This window comes from Thermobia domestica, chromosome 9 (assembly GCF_964235325.1).
Source record: "Thermobia domestica chromosome 9, izTheDome1.hap1.1, whole genome shotgun sequence".
In the NCBI taxonomy this organism is placed as follows: Eukaryota; Metazoa; Arthropoda; class Insecta; order Zygentoma; family Lepismatidae; genus Thermobia; species Thermobia domestica.
In genome coordinates, this window is record NC_137462.1 from 21,283,048 (window position 1) to 21,301,786 (window position 18,739).

General features: G+C 37.4%; 1 protein-coding gene across 1 annotated transcript in view; it reads right to left on the reverse strand.

Annotated features, from left to right (window-relative positions):
* The window catches only part of Nos (Nitric oxide synthase), a 560,518-nt gene that overhangs the window by 34,953 nt on the left and 506,826 nt on the right, over positions 1–18,739 (reverse strand). Inside the window, exons 17-19 of the mRNA XM_081770724.1 lie at positions 13,956–14,037; positions 11,318–11,508; positions 2,504–2,673 (exon numbers count right to left, since the gene is read on the reverse strand). Of these exons, the coding sequence (XP_081626850.1) occupies positions 2,504–2,673; positions 11,318–11,508; positions 13,956–14,037 (443 nt within the window). The remainder of the gene's footprint in view (positions 1–2,503; positions 2,674–11,317; positions 11,509–13,955; positions 14,038–18,739) is intronic.

Genomic DNA, 18,739 nt, shown 5'->3' on the forward strand with positions numbered 1-18,739 from the left:
TTCTGTTACAGTTTTCGTTTTATGCGAATAAATCTTGAAACCAAAATTAATTTATTTCTACAATTTCAGGTTCGAATATATTACATGATGCACTGAATCCATATGATAAAACGTTTCATGCTGTATATTGCGGTTTTTGCTCTAATGCCTATAGAGACAGACGGACATAGTTATTTATCAAGACTTATCAGCCTTATGGTTAGCATAGTTTGGAAGTCTAAGTACAACAGAACGAAAATCAACTATCAAAGTGAAGTACATTGTTATATCCTACACGTGGTCTATATTTGTACACACAGAGCTCGAAACGACACAAAAATGGATGTCTTCAAATTTGGACATACTTTAATGTGTACAAATGAATTGCCTTCTAATAGTCGACATAAGAAAATATGCTGATTTTTTTAATATTACGGATATGTCCGCCATTAACATAAAAAATGTGAGCAAATATACCATGTCAAAATGATCTACTGTCCTGTTTTCATTAGTTTTGACGGATTAGTATGTCATGTTTTGATCATTGGAGCAATGTTTGAGATGATATACTTGTACGTCAAAAATTTATACACATGCACGGAAACGTGAGGTGGTTGTCGTTTGTCTCTTGTTATCAGTGTTACCAATGTAGCACTTTGTCGCTTGATCTAGAAATTTTTAAGGATATTTTTATCAAAAACAATTGGTTCATTTATCATTGTTAGAACAAAAATTTAGCACCTTTTAACTGTTGCCTAGTGACTAAACTAGCATTATTTCTACTAAAATTAATATTTCAATGGTCTTCTTGCAATGTGTTTAGTGGCGGTATTATTCACGTTGTTGGCAGTGTGTTTAGTATCATTACGATATGTGTGTGTGCCCTATTACGGACAGGTTTGACATATATTTTTATGCCATATCAACATACTTCGGGCTCTGTATGTAAACACTAACACGCGCTCATTATTTGTAAACAAAAGCACATGCCCTTTTAGTACAAGCAAGCAGAGAACAGGTATCTTCGTCATCATAGGTCATGTGATAAAAGAGGAACACTTGCGCTAACGCTGTTCACAAGAGAGTATAAAACAGCATGTAAGGTCTTCATTGACATCAGACTCGGGTGGTCATCCCCTCTCTCTTAGTTTGCCTGTAGCTAAGAGGGATGTAACCTAACCCAAACCTCTTAGCTTGCCTGGAGCTCTGAGCTATCCTTCCTTTCGCTGCCTGAGCCTTGGGACACCTATCTACCCAAACTACGCAGAGAACTTTGTATTGGTCTTTGGACCACGCTTACTAAAAATATTCTTTCACAACTTTGATCACTCTTCCAACCGAAAATCTCCAATTACAACTTGATCTCTCTTATCCTTTGCTATAAGACAATTCAAATGCAAAATATCACTATTAGAGACTTAACTAATTACACAATAATTCAATAAAGCATAATGTTTTTCTGCCACTAAGCACTTTCTCTCATCCTGTCGTTAACATTAAGCTTCACATCAAATATTAATACTTCCTCCCAGTTAGAGAAAAATCTTCCTATTTTCTATGTCCACGTCTCATATAGCCTTGCTGCTGAAAGGGACGTTAAACTCTTCGTCAGTGTCTTGACTTCCTTTGTAGCTCCAAATATCTTTCTCACATTGACAAATTTAATTTGATTCATACTTCACACATCATCTTCATTCCCTTGACGACAAACTCTTATTTATCTGCTCCTACTGTCTTATTTTCACATCCTTCCTTTTCTGATTCTTCTTGAACTTTTGTCAGTATTTCTTCACTCTCGCTTTTTTCATCTTTCCAAGCCGTCCACTCATCTTTCTCTGCTAAATGTATTCTTGAATTTCGACTTTTTTTTTTTTTACCATTTTGTCGGAAATGGAAGTTTTTACTGCGTCTCCATTCTGGCTTATGTAATAGTCTCTATGTGCTATGACAATCTTCCTCAAATCTTGCTGTCTCTATCAGTGATTCAATTCGATCTCAGTTTATTTAATTTGCAAATGAATTGTAGAATATCTCCATCTTCTAGGCCTATTATCAATATGAACTGATATATCATATCGTACCTTTCTTGATTGAAGACGACGCCCGAATCATGTGTTGGTAGAGTGGAAGTAATTGGTAGTGTTAAAAAAATGAAATGAAATCTTTGAGTTTTATGTCACACGATTATGCCGGTTAGGCTAAAGGAGACGGTGATGATGAGTAATGATGAAATGGTGGAATGAAGAAAGTGGAAGGAAACGGGAGAACCCCGAGAAAACCCACGTACACAGTGTTTGTCCACCACAAAGTTCACTTGGCGGGAGCTAGGATCGAACCCGGGACCCCAAGCACCACAGGTGAATGCTTTATGGTAGTGTTAAGAAGTATTGTCCGTGATTGTTACTTGGTTAACACATAATATCAACATTGATTTTTGATTCTTTCTTTTTTTAATTAACATCATTTCAGTCATTATTTCAACACATAAATGAAATTTTAAGATGTCAAAAATTATTTTACGTACCGTGGCAAGAAGTCGAAGTCTCCTCTGTTCGCCAGGGTCGTTGGCCATAGCTGCCAAATGTTGAAGAAGATTTGGAGTTGGTGGGGTTGTGATGTCGAGGTATCTAGTTAACAGCATCCGTAAGGAACATGAAGGAAGACGTTCATGAGGTTCCCACACTTTAAATACTCCTAAAGAAGAAAAACAATACGTATAATTTACAACAGTATGTATTTCAATTGGAGATTTTATTCTTGATCAAAAAATCCTGGTAACAGACCTAAGTGTTAATGGCCATGTACTTTAATCATAAGCGCGCCTAAGAAATTTTAGTAGGATGCTTTAGTTTCAAATGAAGATGTTAATTGTCGTTCACACAAAATTCACAATTCTCTCATTTAAGCGGATTTAGGATAATAATGCAGGGCCTCTAACAGAAATATGGGTGTTCAACATTTCTTGAACATGATTGTAGCTATAAACTTCTTTAACTATTTTATAAATATTAGCTTCTTATGTACTTGAGCATGTCTGACAAAGCATATTATTCTTGTTCATCTAACCAGGTGTTATCCGGAAATGTAGAAGTGATGCGAAACGGCTTTTTCTAGTACGATACTGAAATCGGCCTTTGATTCAAATTGGGTCCTTATCGACCAAAATGTACGTTTTGACCAAAAACCACTCCAAAAAAAAAGTTTCGACTTCTAAACACACCCCTTACCGAATTATGGTATCATACATGCTCAAAATGTAATAATTTTTAATTCTAGTGGGGGTGTTCCAAGTAATTTGAAAGTTTCAGAGATTGTAGATACTATGTAGGTGTAAATGTAAAAGTGTTTTCAAAAAACTCGATGCGTATTTTTTTCTTTGGAGGGAGTGTTGAAAATTTCAAAACATTATTTAAAAAATTGAGAAGGACACATTGCTGATCTTTTTTTTTTTTTTTTGTTCAAAATGTTCTAATACCCTTAGGTACGACATATATTTTTTTCAGGGTCTGAAAGTGATTACTACAACTGAAAATAACGTGTTTTGTCACAATTTTTTGACCATTTTAGCACCCTCAAGATCAAAGCTTCGAATATTTCTTTGCCAGGGTTCACGATTTTACTTTCTCTTCTTCTACTAATTTATTAAAAACAGGCTTTAAGTTGAAAATATTCCAATCAACGAAGACAGCGACGAAGATTGAATGAATTATCGTAAATTATATGGTGTTTGGTTGGGTTTTGATTTGCTCTCATTATCAGGGAATACTTACATGGACCTTATTGCTTTGCATGTTAAAATAAATGAATATGTATAGTAAATAAGTTTACTCAAACATATATACACATATGTAAAATGATAACATATTGATATAATCCAAATATCGATTGTTTTTCTCTTAAATTAAATGTGTTTTTGTTTTTTGTTTTACAAGTCTTAAACTTTATTTTTGTACATTAAAGCTTTACTTTCGTGATTCTTGAACTTAAAAGATTCAATTGCACCCAAAATTGCGACTTGGAAAAACACAACTGCAATCGTGTATAAAATAGATTTCAAATTGATCTTTTGTAAAAGAAGCATTATAATAAATAACAAGCAAACCTGGGGCGGGGACCGAATTGCCAAAAAAAAAAAAAAAAAAAAAAAAACGAGGTTCAGTACCCAAGAGTATGCTACAAGGAGCATTTCAAAGTACTCTTTTTAAATATTAAGTTGGATTCAAAGTTTTGACATTGAGGATTCTAAAATGGTCAAAAACTGTGATAAACACGTTTTCTTCAGTTTTAATTTTTTTGACAATGCTGCCATCACTTCAGACCCTTTGAACAAAAACAAACAGCGACGTTCCCCCCCTCCCTTTTTTTTTACAACTTTTTGGACCGAACGCCGGCCGTTCCGGAAAATATTTGTCGTAGATATTTTGTACTTCAGTAACAAATTTCTTCGTGAGCCATGTGCATTATAACCGGTCCGGCATTTTCTTTCTTCAGTTAAATCACTGACTAACCCAATACTCAGGTGCCATTAGCGCATCGCTATATCTACAGGAAATATAAGTAGTAACGTTTGTTCTTGTAACTGTACAAGTACTTATCCGGAAGCGTCTTTTTCATGCTTAAGTAATTCTGAATGTAGTGGGAGGGCGAACAAATAAAACTTGTTGAAATTACCTTGCAATACCAATGATTATTTTGCACTAAACTTTTAAATCATGCATTCTGCTTTTTATAAGCATTTTTATATTGTTCTTATCGATTACTAATTGTAGTATATGCATTCCTTTGCAAATGCAAAGAGTGAGTAGTGTCTCGTCACATTTCTTCCGATTCTTGTTTTTCCACTGGAAACGTAGGTTTCCTAACTAACTAACTAACTCTATGGCCTATGGAACCCGGAGGTTCAGTGCCGCGTTCACAAAAGCTCTCCACTGACTTCTATCCTTAGCTAATTGCATCCAGTTTCTACTTTGTATTCCTATCTCTGCGAGATCCATCTTAATATTATCCTCCCATCTGCGCCTAGGTCTTCCTAATGGTCGTTTTCCTATGGGTCTACCAGTCAAGACTTTGAAAGCGTTTCTACTTTCTTCCATTCTAGCTACATGACCTGCCCACCTAAGCCTCCTAGACTTGACGACCCTAACAATGTTGGGTAAACCGTATAAACTATGTAGTTCCTCGTTATGAAGCTTCCGCCATTCCCCATTCTCGTTCCTCTTGGGTCCGAATATTCTTCTCAGGATCCTGTTCTCAAATACTTTCAGTCTATGTTCTTCTCTCAGAGTAAGCGACCATGTTTCACAACCATACAGAACAACAGGCATGATTATCGTTTTATATATTTTAAGCTTCAAATTCCTCGACAGAATTCGCGACGACAAGAGATTTTGAACCGAATAGTAACACGAATTCCCTGCTTTTAGTCGACATTTAATTTCTTCGTGAATATGATTTTCGTCTGTTAATATTGATCCTAAATATTTGAAAGTATCCACTTTATCAAAAGCATTATTTAATATTTTAACGCCTCCACAATTTGCCGTATTACGGTCCCGACGCACTTCCATGTATTTAGTTTTCTCTGCATTTACTTCTAAACCCATGTCCCTGCAAGCGTTTAATAAGATCTCTGCATTTATTTCTACTGTTCTCCTATCATCCCCTATTAAATTTACATCATCAGCATATGCCACAACCTGGTGAATGCCGTTCAACTCTAGGCCCTGGTTGCTATCTTTGATTTTCCTTATGGCGTATTCCAGCACAAAGTTAAATAATAATGGCGACAACGCATCTCCTTGTTTCAGGCCATTTTCGACGTGGAAGCTCGTGGACAAAAATTTTCCTACCCGGACTTTACTTTGGGATTCACTTAAACATATCTTAATTAATCTAATTAGCTTTCTCGGTATTCCAAGTTCTGTAAGAACGTTGTATAATGTTTCTCTCCTAACCGAGTCGTAAGCCTTTCTAAAATCAATAAATAGTTGATGTAACGGGGTATTGTATTCCCACTTCTTTTCGAGTATTTGGCGAATGGTAAATATTTGGTCGATAGTTGATCGATTTCGTCTAAATCCGCACTGATAATCTCCAATAATTTCATCTGCGTATGGGGTCAATCTTGCTAACAGAATATTTGAAAGGATTTTATAGGATGTTGACAAAAGAGAAATGCCTCGATAATTATTACAGTCAGTTTTGTCGCCTTTCTTGTGAATTGGAACAATGATTGATTCTTTCCACTCTTGTGGCAATTCTTCCTTGTTCCAGATAAGGAGAATGAGTTTGTGTATCTTGTTCCACAATTTTTCGCCTCCAGCTAAAATTAACTCAGCCGGAATTTCATCTACACCCGGAGATTTGTGTTTCTTCAATTTCTTTATAGCGGCTTCCACTTCTATTCGATTGGGTTCTGGAATATACGGTTCTGCGGTGTGTATCTCCTTTTCTCCACGCACATTAGTTTTTGGCTGCGTGTTCAGCAAATCGTCAAAGAAATCTTTCCATCTATTTAAGAGGCTATCCGTATCGGTGAGAACTGTTCCGTCAGATTTCTTTAATATATAAGCACGAGGTTGATAGCCTTTCTTAAATTCGCTGATCCCCTTATACATGTCCCGAATATTTTTATTTTTACTATTATCTTCAAGTTCCTTAATTTTAGCTTTCAAAAAATCCCGTTTCTTTGTTCTAAAAGTTTTGGAAGTTTCCCGCCTGATATCTGCGAAATTTTGTGTAGTTGTTTCATTCGGATTTTGTAGCCACCGTAATTTTGCCTGATTTCTCTTCTCTGCTAGTTTAATGCATTCTTGGTCGAACCATGGTTTGTTCCTATGTATTTCCGCGTGTCCCAATTTTTCTATTGCTGAACTTTTAATGCTATCTCTAATTTCAATCCAAGTATCCTCAACACTAGTGCACTCCGAGTCTTCTAAAACCGCGAATCTATTCGAAACTTCAATCTGGTATTCCTCTCTTACCTGGCTCTCTTCTAATTTCTTTAAATTAAATCTCTCCGTTTTCGGACATTGAATATTACCTTTATTCAACGATAATCTCTCCCGTATTATAGCTAGTACCAGGTAGTGATCAGTGCCAAAATCAGCCCCTCTAAACGACCGGACATCAATTATGCTAGATTGTCTTCTTCTATCTACTAAAACGTGATCAATTTGATTATGTGTTTTTTCCGTCTGGTGATGTCCAAGTGTATTTATGAACGTCGCGATGTGGGAATTTTGTCTAGGTTTTGTATATAATGATATAGATTTATTCTCCAAGTCTATTTGAGAAAAAAGCCTTGTGAGAATATCATTCCCAAAAATCGGATTAAAGTCAGCATCTATGATGCGGAAGTAATGTGAGAAGGTGGTGTTGCCAATTTTAAATTTCATTAAAGCTATTTCTTTTAAAGTTAGAACTTCGTTGGCAATGCCCTTGATACGAGTTTGAAATGGTATTAGCGTACATTTTGGGGGTACGCCCCGTCTTGACCATAGACTAAGACTAGAACCCGTATCTATTATAGCTGGTAGACTGTTTGTATTTACATTAATATTGAGTAACAGTTTATTATTTTCAATTCCCAGCTTAACATGTTCTCGATGTTTATTATTGGTTGTCTGGGTGAAAAAATTGGCGTCCGTATCCTTAAAAGTTTCCGCTGTTGCCTGCTCTTCTTGATTTCCATCACATTTTAATTATGGTGGTCTGTGTGGCCCACGCCGACTTTTCTGAAATGGCCCGCGAGGCTTGACTTTGGCCTGCGAGCCCATCTACGAGTTTCCCTGGTTGGAATTTTTAGGATCATTCCAACACGTGGATGCTCCGTGGTTCTTTTTATAACAAATTAAGCAGACTGATATTTTGTCGTCTTTTACAAAATTGTTCTTTTTCCTAACACCGTTACTTCCTTTATTGGTATTCTTCGCATCCGCTTTTTGTCCGTTTCCTTTACGATTTTTTCTCCGTTGTTGCGTCTATAATTAGTCTTCATGGCATTCTGTGCCACCATTAATGATAACTCGGCCATTTGATTAGCTAATTTGGTGAGGTCCGTGTGAGGAGGTTGTGAGGGCGGGTTTTGACTTTGGTGGGGGTGCGGATTCGAAACTTCAGGTGCAGAGGAAGTTGACTGTGGAGGGGAAATATTCCGTAATGGAGGTGCGGAAGACAACGATTGGGAAGTTGGCTGTTGCATATAGGTTGGTAAGTATGAATTAGAATTCGTTTGGCTATAATGGTCATACAAAGGGAGTGATGAGGGACGGTTAGGTTGGCCGATTAAAGAATGAATTGCCTATGACAATTCTACATAATTCCTCTTTTGCATGAGATCCTGAGCTTTTTTCAGTTCGTGGAGTCGATCCTGCAGCCGTTGGATTGTTGGAAAGGATTCTAAGGCTATCTTTTGCAGCAAATTTCTGTGTAGTCCTAACGAAAGAAAATGAATTTTCTGTTCCTCTGAAACCTCTGGCATTAGCTGTCTGATAGCCCTCAATTTCCTTAAGAAATATGAATCGACCGATTCATTTTCGTTTTGTTGAATTTGGAAAATTTCTAATTCCGCCTTATACGCTGGTAAATTTGGGCGGGACAGAGAAATTAATTTGGTTTTCAGTTGTTAGTAATTTAGTGTGTCGAATTGATTCAGATTTTGCAATTGTAAGACAAAGTCGAGAGCTATGTCCTGTAGATACATAGGAAGAATTTATTTCTTCTTTTCGGGGGTCCAAGCCTGTAGTAAAGCCAAATGATCAAACAGCATGAAAAATCGGTCGGGATCGTCTGTACTTTGACCAGAATATCTAGTTAAGTGAGGAATATTAACGGGTATACGGGAGCCTGATTCTGCGATATTGTTATCACCTTCTTTATATGTATTTTTCTCAGATCTAGTAGTCGGCATAAATACTTGCCAGCCAGTAACGAATCAATCTACCGTTAAGAGTAATGAAAGTATTTATAATAATACGGATACTATCTTTTATATGATCCTGCTTTTAGTAACACTTACACTGTATTGTTAAAAAGTTTTTAAGTCCGTGTTTTCTTTAATAAAAAGAGCGCCCCGTAGGAAAGTCCTTTTAGTGTCTGTAAATAGACGCCGACGCATCTACCATGTAAATTTCTTGGGTAGAGCAATAAAATGTACTCGGGATTTGGACTTTTCCCTTCACCTTTTTATTATGAAAAGTTTATGTACACAAATTACACTCACTGGACAAAAAATTAGTCACCTTGTGCAGAAGAAGAGATGAATCGTAAAGCCTGTGCAGATGGCGCAGCAGTCGAGACCCGTGCAAATCTGTGCGCGCTTTGCCTCTACGGAACCATAAGGCAGCTTCAGTCAGTGAGAAAAGTGTGTTGCAAGTGGATAGTGTCCGTCAAAATGGGTATAAGTAACGATGTAACAGAGTGGCAAAAAGGGGCAATCGTGTTTGGCCGTACCCATGGCCATACGGTGAGGGAAGTTGCTGGATTTGTTGGTGTTTCGCAGCGAACTCTTCAGCGCGTGTACAAGCAGTGGTGTCATACACGTGGCCACGAAACACAGCGTCAGAATTGTGGTCTGAAGAAGATCATGACTGAAAGGGACCGGAGACGCGTTTCTCGGCTTGTGAATGGAAATCGGTTCCAAACCCGACAGGAATTGCTGCAGACACTGAATGCAGGTCCATCCCAACCTGTTAGCGAAAGAACATTATGACGGGAACTGCATGCATTGAACATTTGGAGTCTGGCACCTCGCAAGAGGCCATTGCTCACACAGGCACATAAAGCTGCGCGTCTTGAATGGGCGAGAAATCACCAAACGTGGACAGTAGCTGACTGGTGGAAGGTAATGTGGTCTGACGAATCACGTTTTAGCTTGTATTCCAATGACGCACGTCGTCGAGTGCACCGAAGGCCACATGAAACCTTTCATCCTGAATGTGTGCAAGGGCATGTTCAAGTCGAAGGTGGGTCTGTGATGTTTTGGGGGTGGTTTTCTTATCATGAATTGGGCCCACTTACTGAGGTCACCACTACAATGAACCAGCATGTGTATTTGAACATTCTGGATGAGCAAGTGTTGCCTTTCAGTCAACATGTTCATGATGAGTATGCTATGGAGACTCCTATTTTTCAAGACGACAACAGCAAAGTTCATAGGGCTGGAACAATTTGTGTGTGGTATGATGAACACTCCCGAACCCTCTTCCATCTAGATTGGCCTGAAAAATCACCAGACTTGAACCCCATCGAGAATCTGTGGGACATGTTGGAACAGCGGGTAAAACGCCGAAATCGGCATCCACGCAGTTTGGCGGATTTGCGCGATCAAATCCTGAACGAGTGGCTTCAACTGGATGTGACATACCTGCAAAACCTTGTGGACTCGCTTCCAAACCGAATCCAGGCAGTTAACAAAGCCAGAGGTGGTGTTACACGCTATTAATTACTGCTGTTCACGAATTCTTGAGGGGTGACTAATTTTTTGTCCGGTGTGTGTATAATAAGAAATTCCACTAATATTTAGGTAAGATTAGATAGGAGCCCGGTGACCAAGCGTCGTGGGCTTTGAGGTAAGGTACTCTCGGTGACCAAGCGTCGTGAGAGGGGTGTAGATTAGGTATCTCTCTCTCGGTGACCGTGCGTCGTCAGAAAGAGGAAAGGAACCCGGTGACCAAGCGTCGTGAGTATAAGGATGGGTACCTCTCGGTGACCAAGCGTCGTGAGAGGGGTTTTAGGAGTTTTGATCAATCCGGGAAGATTAATGTTGGTCGAGGAGTGCAGGTCCTTTTTATCCTGTCTTGTCGGCTTCCTTCGTTGATTCTCGTCCTTCCGACTGTTGGCGATGGTGATCGACTCCTCTTCGGGACCGTCGTCTGTTTGTTTTTATTTATTGCTAACACATGTAGTTCGCAACACGTGGTTATTGCATGACGTGTAGACATGCGGAACCTTACACTATTTATGGCTATCTAAAAGTATATATATATATATATATATATATATATATATATATATATATATATATATATATAATAGACACTTATTTAATTCCAACCGTAAAACAGAGCTGGAGCTATGATCGGCCAGGCGACTCCCGCTGGACGTCATAACTGCCATAGTCAGCACATCGCATTGAATTTGAATTTCAGTTGTTTCCAGCTTTCTAGATCGGTATTCGCTTCCTTTTAATCCATTAAAGCATGACAAAGAATATTTCCAGCAGTTATTAAATTTAAATAATAACAGATATACATATATCTTGGGATAATATTCCATTAAGGTACAATTTAGATAATTAAAGCAATTAAACAAAGGGATAATTAAGTTTAAATCTTACCACTGACTGTGCATTTCTCCTTTTGTATCTGCAGCTCCACAGGTTGGTCAGGGTCCAAAGAATTCTGGAGTCTTTCCAGCAGTCCCTCTACGAGCTCCTTTCTGTTGCACGCAAATACTCCAACATGATCACCGGGTAAATAATTGAGGCCTGATTTTGACGTGTCCAACTGCAGATGCATTGTTACTCGGCTTGGAAAAGAAATTGAAAAGAAATTGCATAAAACAGTCACATGAATACACAGTTTTTTTTTTTTTTTTTTTTTGTCATGTTTGCTCATTTTATAGACATTTAGTATTTCAGCAAAGGCAGATAAAAGGAACAACAAATTAAACAAACGAAATGTTATGATGAAAGAAAATGTTGGCCCCGGGAAGAGGTTACGTGTTTTTCAAGCTATTTTCGATACTTGTGTCGTGGATTGTAACATAGTCTCTTTCAATAATATATTCTGCCGTCTATTGGGATTTCGATGTATATAGTATCTTCTCTTGTGCTGACTGAACTAAGTATTCCTAATTATTAGTGAATTATTTCTACAGAAAGTAACCAGACCCTCTCCTCTTTCATTTCTATCGCCTAAACCATATTTGCCTACGACACTATCCTCCTATCCAATTCCCGCAACTGCTTTAAAATTTCATGATGGCTTAGTGATAGGGCGCTTACCTCTGGTGCGAAAGGTCCCTGGTTCTATTCCTGCTCAAGTAAACTTGTGGTGGACAACATTGTTCCCGTGGGTTTTCTCGGGGTACTACCGTTTCCTCCCACAGTTTCATTCCACAAATTACTCCATCATCATTCAGTTTCTTTAATCACCCATCTCTCTTACCTTAGAGGACATAATCGTGGGACGTTCAACTTAAAGATTTAATTTCCTTTCGTTTATTGCATTGTAATCTCTATTAGAATTACGCATGCACCCTTCATTTCCCCGTCTATAATTTCTTCTGTCTTCTCATAGCTTTTCTCTACTTCTTGAGTTGTCCACGAAGCGGTTGATACATATGTCTATATTACTACTAGATCATTATTTCTTCTTTAAGCCTTATCATCACAATTCTATCACCAACAAATTCTCCTTTCACTATCTTCTCTTTCAAATGCTTACTCAGAATTATTTCCATACCATTAATATTGCTGTTTTCATTATCTGATTAAAACATTCTATCCATATACTTTGTGGGGGTGGTGGGTCAGTGGTAGAGCGTTCACCTCCTGTGCTTGGGGTTCCTGGTTCGATCCCAGCTCGCGCCGTGTGGACTATGTGGTGGACAAACACCGTGCTCGTGGGTTTTTTTGGGGCTCTCCCAGTTCCTTCAATCCACCATATCATTCATTTCTCATCATCACCGTCTCCTTTAGCCTAACCGGCATAACTGTGGGACGTAAAACTTAACGATTTCATTTCATTTTTTTCTATATACTTCGTTTCTCAATTCTCCATTAGCTGCCCATCTAACTTCACATACTCCTAGATAACTTTGTTTCATTTCTGCTTGAAGGTTTTCTAATTTCACTCCCTGTAACATGGTACGTACGTTCCATGTTCTATCCTAAACATTTTTCTCTCGATTGTATTTCGTCCTCCAGCAATCTGTACCACACTATTAATCTCTTCCTTCCAAGATACCCGGTAGTCCTTCCCAAGAGATCTGAATGTTAGGATATTTTGAAATAAAGTAGTGTTTACAATAATATATTATTTATTCTCAAGATAGAATTAAAATTGATACTGAAACGAAAATGCTTTTTTTTTAAAAAAATTAAATATATCTTTCAATTTAACGTCCCACGATTATTGCTCTTTAGGCTAAAGTCAATGATGATTATTAAGGAAAGTCAATGGTGCTGAAAAACCTTGTGCAATGGGAATGTGGAGAAAACGGGAGTACCCCGAAAAAACGCACGAATATGATGTTAACCACCACAAATGTACTTGGCCGGGGACCGAATCAGAGACCTAACACACCAGAGGTAACTACTCTGCCACTGAACTACCATGGCCCCGAAAATGTTAAAAGTGCGCAAAAAAAAATCGAAAATGTTCTACGATTATTCTATATGTTGATATAAGTTATCGTTTTTATTAGAAGAATGTCCAGCAGGTAAATAAATGAACAAAGAAGCAGCGTTTGTGTCAGTGCAAAGATAGTTACAGGACTGGTGACAAGCACCAGCAATCTGTGAAGCGATTTTCTGAGTAGTCAAAACTTTTATTTTAGATATCTCAAATTTTCTAACACCAAAACAAATAGAAATTCCCGAACAAGGAAAGCACTTTGAGATTTTTTTTAAAAAAAGTACAACTTATTTGAATTCTACGAAATTCGAAATTCTTAAAACTAAACAACTTTAGTGCCGAATGGGTATAGACCAACTTGTCCTTTCCGGACTATGTTCGTAGTTTCTGTGCAAATTAAACAAAGAAATCCAAACTCCTTTCACAAAATTCACTGAACCAGGATAATAATCTAAATTCAATATCAACATATTATAATTTAATATAGTTTAAAAATTAAAATCTCGAAAGCTACAAAATACTATCTTGGCAATACTTTTCTTCAAAAATCTTCTCTAGTATTTTGGATTATTATATTATAAAATTGATATATGGAACACGAAATCTCTGTCTTACCTTGCTTCGTTGCCATGCAGATTTCTTTTCCGGATTAAACAACATGGTACCACCTTTTTGTTGGAGTGGCATTTCGAAAGTCCTAAAATAGATATTAAAAAATTTTTACAATTGTTTATACATGTCAGAATCTTACTACTTTCCAAACAAACGTTGAGTTAAACTGTTTTTATTTGGATTGTATACAGGGCCGGATTTACGGGGAGTGCATAGGTGCACATGCAACCCCCTTCCTTCTTTGTAGATATACACTATCTAAAATTAGATGGTAGTAGTGAAAATAGCAACACATTTCGAAACTTTCTGCCATCATGTTTCCTTTTTGGGGCTTAAAAGAAAGCAGAGCTTTGCAAAAGCAATAGTTTTAAGTCAATTTTCAAAAGGTTGAAGGAAAAGGATTCATCAAGCGATAGACCCCTAACATTTGTCAAGTACTGAAGGAAACGGAAGCCAGGAGGAGGAAAGAACATTTTTTTTTCCCTACATAACACTTGCGACCCTTTAAAATACTTTTCCTCCGTTCTATGAATCAGTGTTGTCAGGGATAAAGAATATTGTCACATGTCGCTTTGAAGAGCTTCCGGGTGATTGGTTATTTCGATAGTTACTGGTGCATCGGTACACCCTCCCCCTTCAGACAATCCTGGATCCGGCCCTGATTCTATAATATTTTTCTTTAAACTGAAAGGAAATATAAGCTCTCGTTTGGACTACAATTTGGTGTTCTTAGTGCAAGGGAGTATAGATAGATTGACATGAAAGTACATGGGTTTGAATTTCATTTTTTGAACGTCTCTTCATGTCCAAGTGATTAACGTGTGTACTTTTAAATATATTCCAACCTCGGCCTCCCATCACTGACAAAAGTACTTTTATAGTGAATAGTAAGTAAAATAAACTTATATCACCTCCTTCCCATAGAAACACACATACCTTCGCCAATTCGTTCAAGAATTGATGTGAACATAAAAGTGTTGGAAACCCTGTTTGAAAGAGCAAAACAAGAGATATGCTCATATATACTGGGTGTTGCACAGATTGCTCTAGGCTGTTGATTTTTGCTTATAAAAATGAAATCTCTGGTCATAACGTAATGAAGTTAATCAGAAACATACGTACTTTTGTGAATAAGATGCATGTTGAAATTACAAGAAGGGTTGCAAAGTGGTTGCTATTAGCATTACAGCATATTTAACCCTCGCCTATCCATGTCACAGAAGGTAGGCAGCAAAATATCGGGAGTGGCAGCGTCAATATCAAGACGAATGCTATATTGCAGATCGCTGATAGTCCATGGCTTGTTGGAAAAGATCTAATCATGACCCATAACAAAACATCCATTGGGGTAGGATCAGACAACCTATACACAGAGCCCGAAATGACTCAAAACGTCACAAAAATGCATGTCTTCAAATTTTGGACATACTTTAAGGTGTACAAATGACTTACCTTCTAATGGTGGGCATAAGTAAGTATGTCGATTTTTTGGCATTACGAATAAGTCCGCCATGAACATAAAAAATGTGAGCAACTATACCATGTCAAAATGATCTACCTCCTTGTTTTCATTAGTTTTGACGGATTAGTATGTTATGTTTTGATCACTGGGGCAATGTTTGAGATGATATACTTGTACGTCAAGAATTTATACACATGCGCGGAAACGTGAGGCGGTTGTAGTTTGTCTCTTGTTATCAGTGTTACCAATATAGCACTTTGTCGCTTGATCTAGAAACTTTTAAGGATATTTTTATCAAAAACAATTGGTTCATTTATCATTGTTAGAATAGAAATTTAGCACCTTTTAAATGTTGTCTAGTGACTAAATTAGCATTATTTCCACTAAAATTAATGGGCCTTTTTCAGAGTCGTTTTGACGTCTGATTAATACCTTACTACGGGGTTGACTAACGGATGGTTATCAAAATTGTATTCAGAGACTCTGATTAGGACGTAGTATTGTACGAAGTTAATCACATGTGACTAATTAATCTAAAGCAGATGCTAATCTTTTACCCACGGTTTAGCGTGCGACACAACATTTCGTATTTCGTAATTCATGTATTTTCATTTTTACAGACTACGCATGCGCTCATCTACTTTTCCGTAGTTGTCACATTTATTTTACTCACCGATGCATTGGGGTTCTATAAGTTAATCATACCCAAATCATCATTTTAGTTGTACTCAAAGTAGACTCTGAATACCAAAAAGTGCACTTTTCTTAGTAAAGAGTTAGTATGCTTACTAACTAGTCTGTGACTAACCTTCGATTAACGAATTCGCTCTGAATACCGACCAATATTTCTAGCGTCAGTGTGTTTAGTGACAGTATTATTCATGTTGTTGGCATCATTACGACATGTGTGTGTGCCCTATTAAGGACAGGTTTGACATATATTTTTATGCCATACTTTGTCCTACGGGCTCTGTGTGTAGGTGGTCGAAGTCTGGAAAGTGATACTATCTTCAAAGAAGGACACAATTTCTTATATGCTGGCGTAGGAAATGTAGCAACCTGTGCTAGCTACTGAAAATAGTCACTACAGAGTTCGTTATCATCCATCTATTTACAGACTCATGAAAGATTTCTAGGTAATCACCTGAGCCCACTCTTGTGTCGAAAAAGTATGATCAATAATGCGACACTTTGGTCAAGCACATCAAACTCCATTTTACACATACATTGAAGAGTTGTAACGTGTAGTGGGAGAACTTTTAGAAGCCCAAGGCTGGACAAAAGCGTTAAAGATTCCCAGATGATCAACGACACTGCTGGAACCAATGACACTAATTGTTTCTTTTCACCATTGTCGGAAGATTGCAATTATCACAGAGCAGTAACACAATATCCCATTTCGAATAACGTCATGATGTTTTTCATACACCAGTGTATGTTCGTAGAAAATTTCGTTACATTATGACAAAATAGCTTCGCTTTTATAACCAAATATAGGAAGATGAAAGAGGATAAAATACCTACAAAGAACGTGCCAAAAAATAACCTGATTATGAATAGCATATAATGCAGGAATTATTTATATCCCTAGAAAATAACACTTTTAAAATGTTTGATAGTTCACGCGCTAATGTAACCTATAATAAAAGACTCCACAAACAAAGCAATTGTGTATTAAATCCAAACCGGGCCAAAATTATGAGGTGCGGGACTCAATTGGGAATAATGTTGCCGAGCCAACTTACATATCCTCCTCCATATACACAACTACTTATTTTTGAGAATGTTCTTTTAAAAAGAAATGACATGTATCCATACAAAACCCAGTTTGTTGAACTTGTTGTGTAAAATAAATATCATTGCTCATGTAAAGAAACCAAAACATACGGTCCTCATTCTACTGTTAGATAAATTTATTGAGTATGTTTGCGTTCAATGAAATGCAGGTGCCTTAGATTTGATAAGAGTTTTACAAATTCCAAGCATTTATTTTATTAATGTATCCAACTTTTGCAAACCTATGTGACTCCAGCAGCCCTGAAGAGCCTTCCAGAGACCTTTAGTGTTCGTTGGCATTTATTTACGAACTGTTCTGTCAAGTTTATCTTACAAGAGCTCGATCGGTAACAAATTCGGTGACTATTCAATTTGTTGGTTATACAAGCGTCTTCTTTCAATCGTAGTTAATTGCTGCATAGCTTGGAAGAATCTTTGGATGGTAACTCTGTTGCAGTACAAAGTTACTGCCCAAATCCGTAATACTAATGTAATTCCATGCCTCACTTAAACTTTGTGAAACACGTTTTTGTCCATTAATTCGAATTAAATTGTCAACTTGGTAGTATGTAAAACATCTCCAAACAGTTACGCTACCTTCTCAGTGCTTTGCTGTAGACATTACAAGGTTGGGATGAAAGAGGTCTCCTAACACAAACTTCTAGCATTGGAAGGCAAAAATTTTGCATCGAGATTTGTCGGTCCAGAGTGTCCTCTTCCATTGTTCATCGTTCCAATCTTTGCTTTATTTATTTATTTATTTATTGGCCCAGGAGTATGTTTTTGTAATGCTTTCTGCTTAAAGAATGATTTCATTATCGCAATTCTACTTCAAGGATCATAGATCTGAAGGTGCTGAGCCACCGTCCTATTTGATACCGATTGGAAATAGCTCTTCAATAGTTCTATTGGTTATTCCGGGGCGGTAAACGTCTATTCCATTTGCTTGTTTTTTTTTCTTTTTTTCTTTTTTTCTTTTTTTGCTTGTTTTCCTTAAGAGAATTATTTTTACACCATCAGTGCACCTCCGTGTAACATTTACACTACTTTGTAACTACCTTTCGAGAGTACGACGCACTGCCGCACGATCACTAAGTGATTTTTCGCAGAGAATGACTCTCTTCTCACAAAATAACCACTTAACATGTGCTTTGACTCCTAACTAAAAATTTCTCTTCCCTGTTTTATAGTATTTGCATGTTCTTCACATTATTCAACTGGTTTACGTGAGTGAAAACAGTAATATCGCATGTCGACAGATTTCCATCCGATTTTGTCCATGTTACGACACGATTGAATAGCGCATATACAATGTTCGTTGAAGCAGAGACAACTACTGACAAGGTTCCATACAAACACACCATTAGGTACCGGTGCATCATCAAACAAACCGTGACGTCAGTTGTCTGTTCATTAGTTATCTGTTAACTGCCAAGCTCTCTCAATACAATTGTCTCGATGTCAACAACACAATGAATTTTCGTATCCTTATATGAACTACTGCTACGACTTTTTCACATGGTTCTCCAAACACAATTGGAGAAATCAA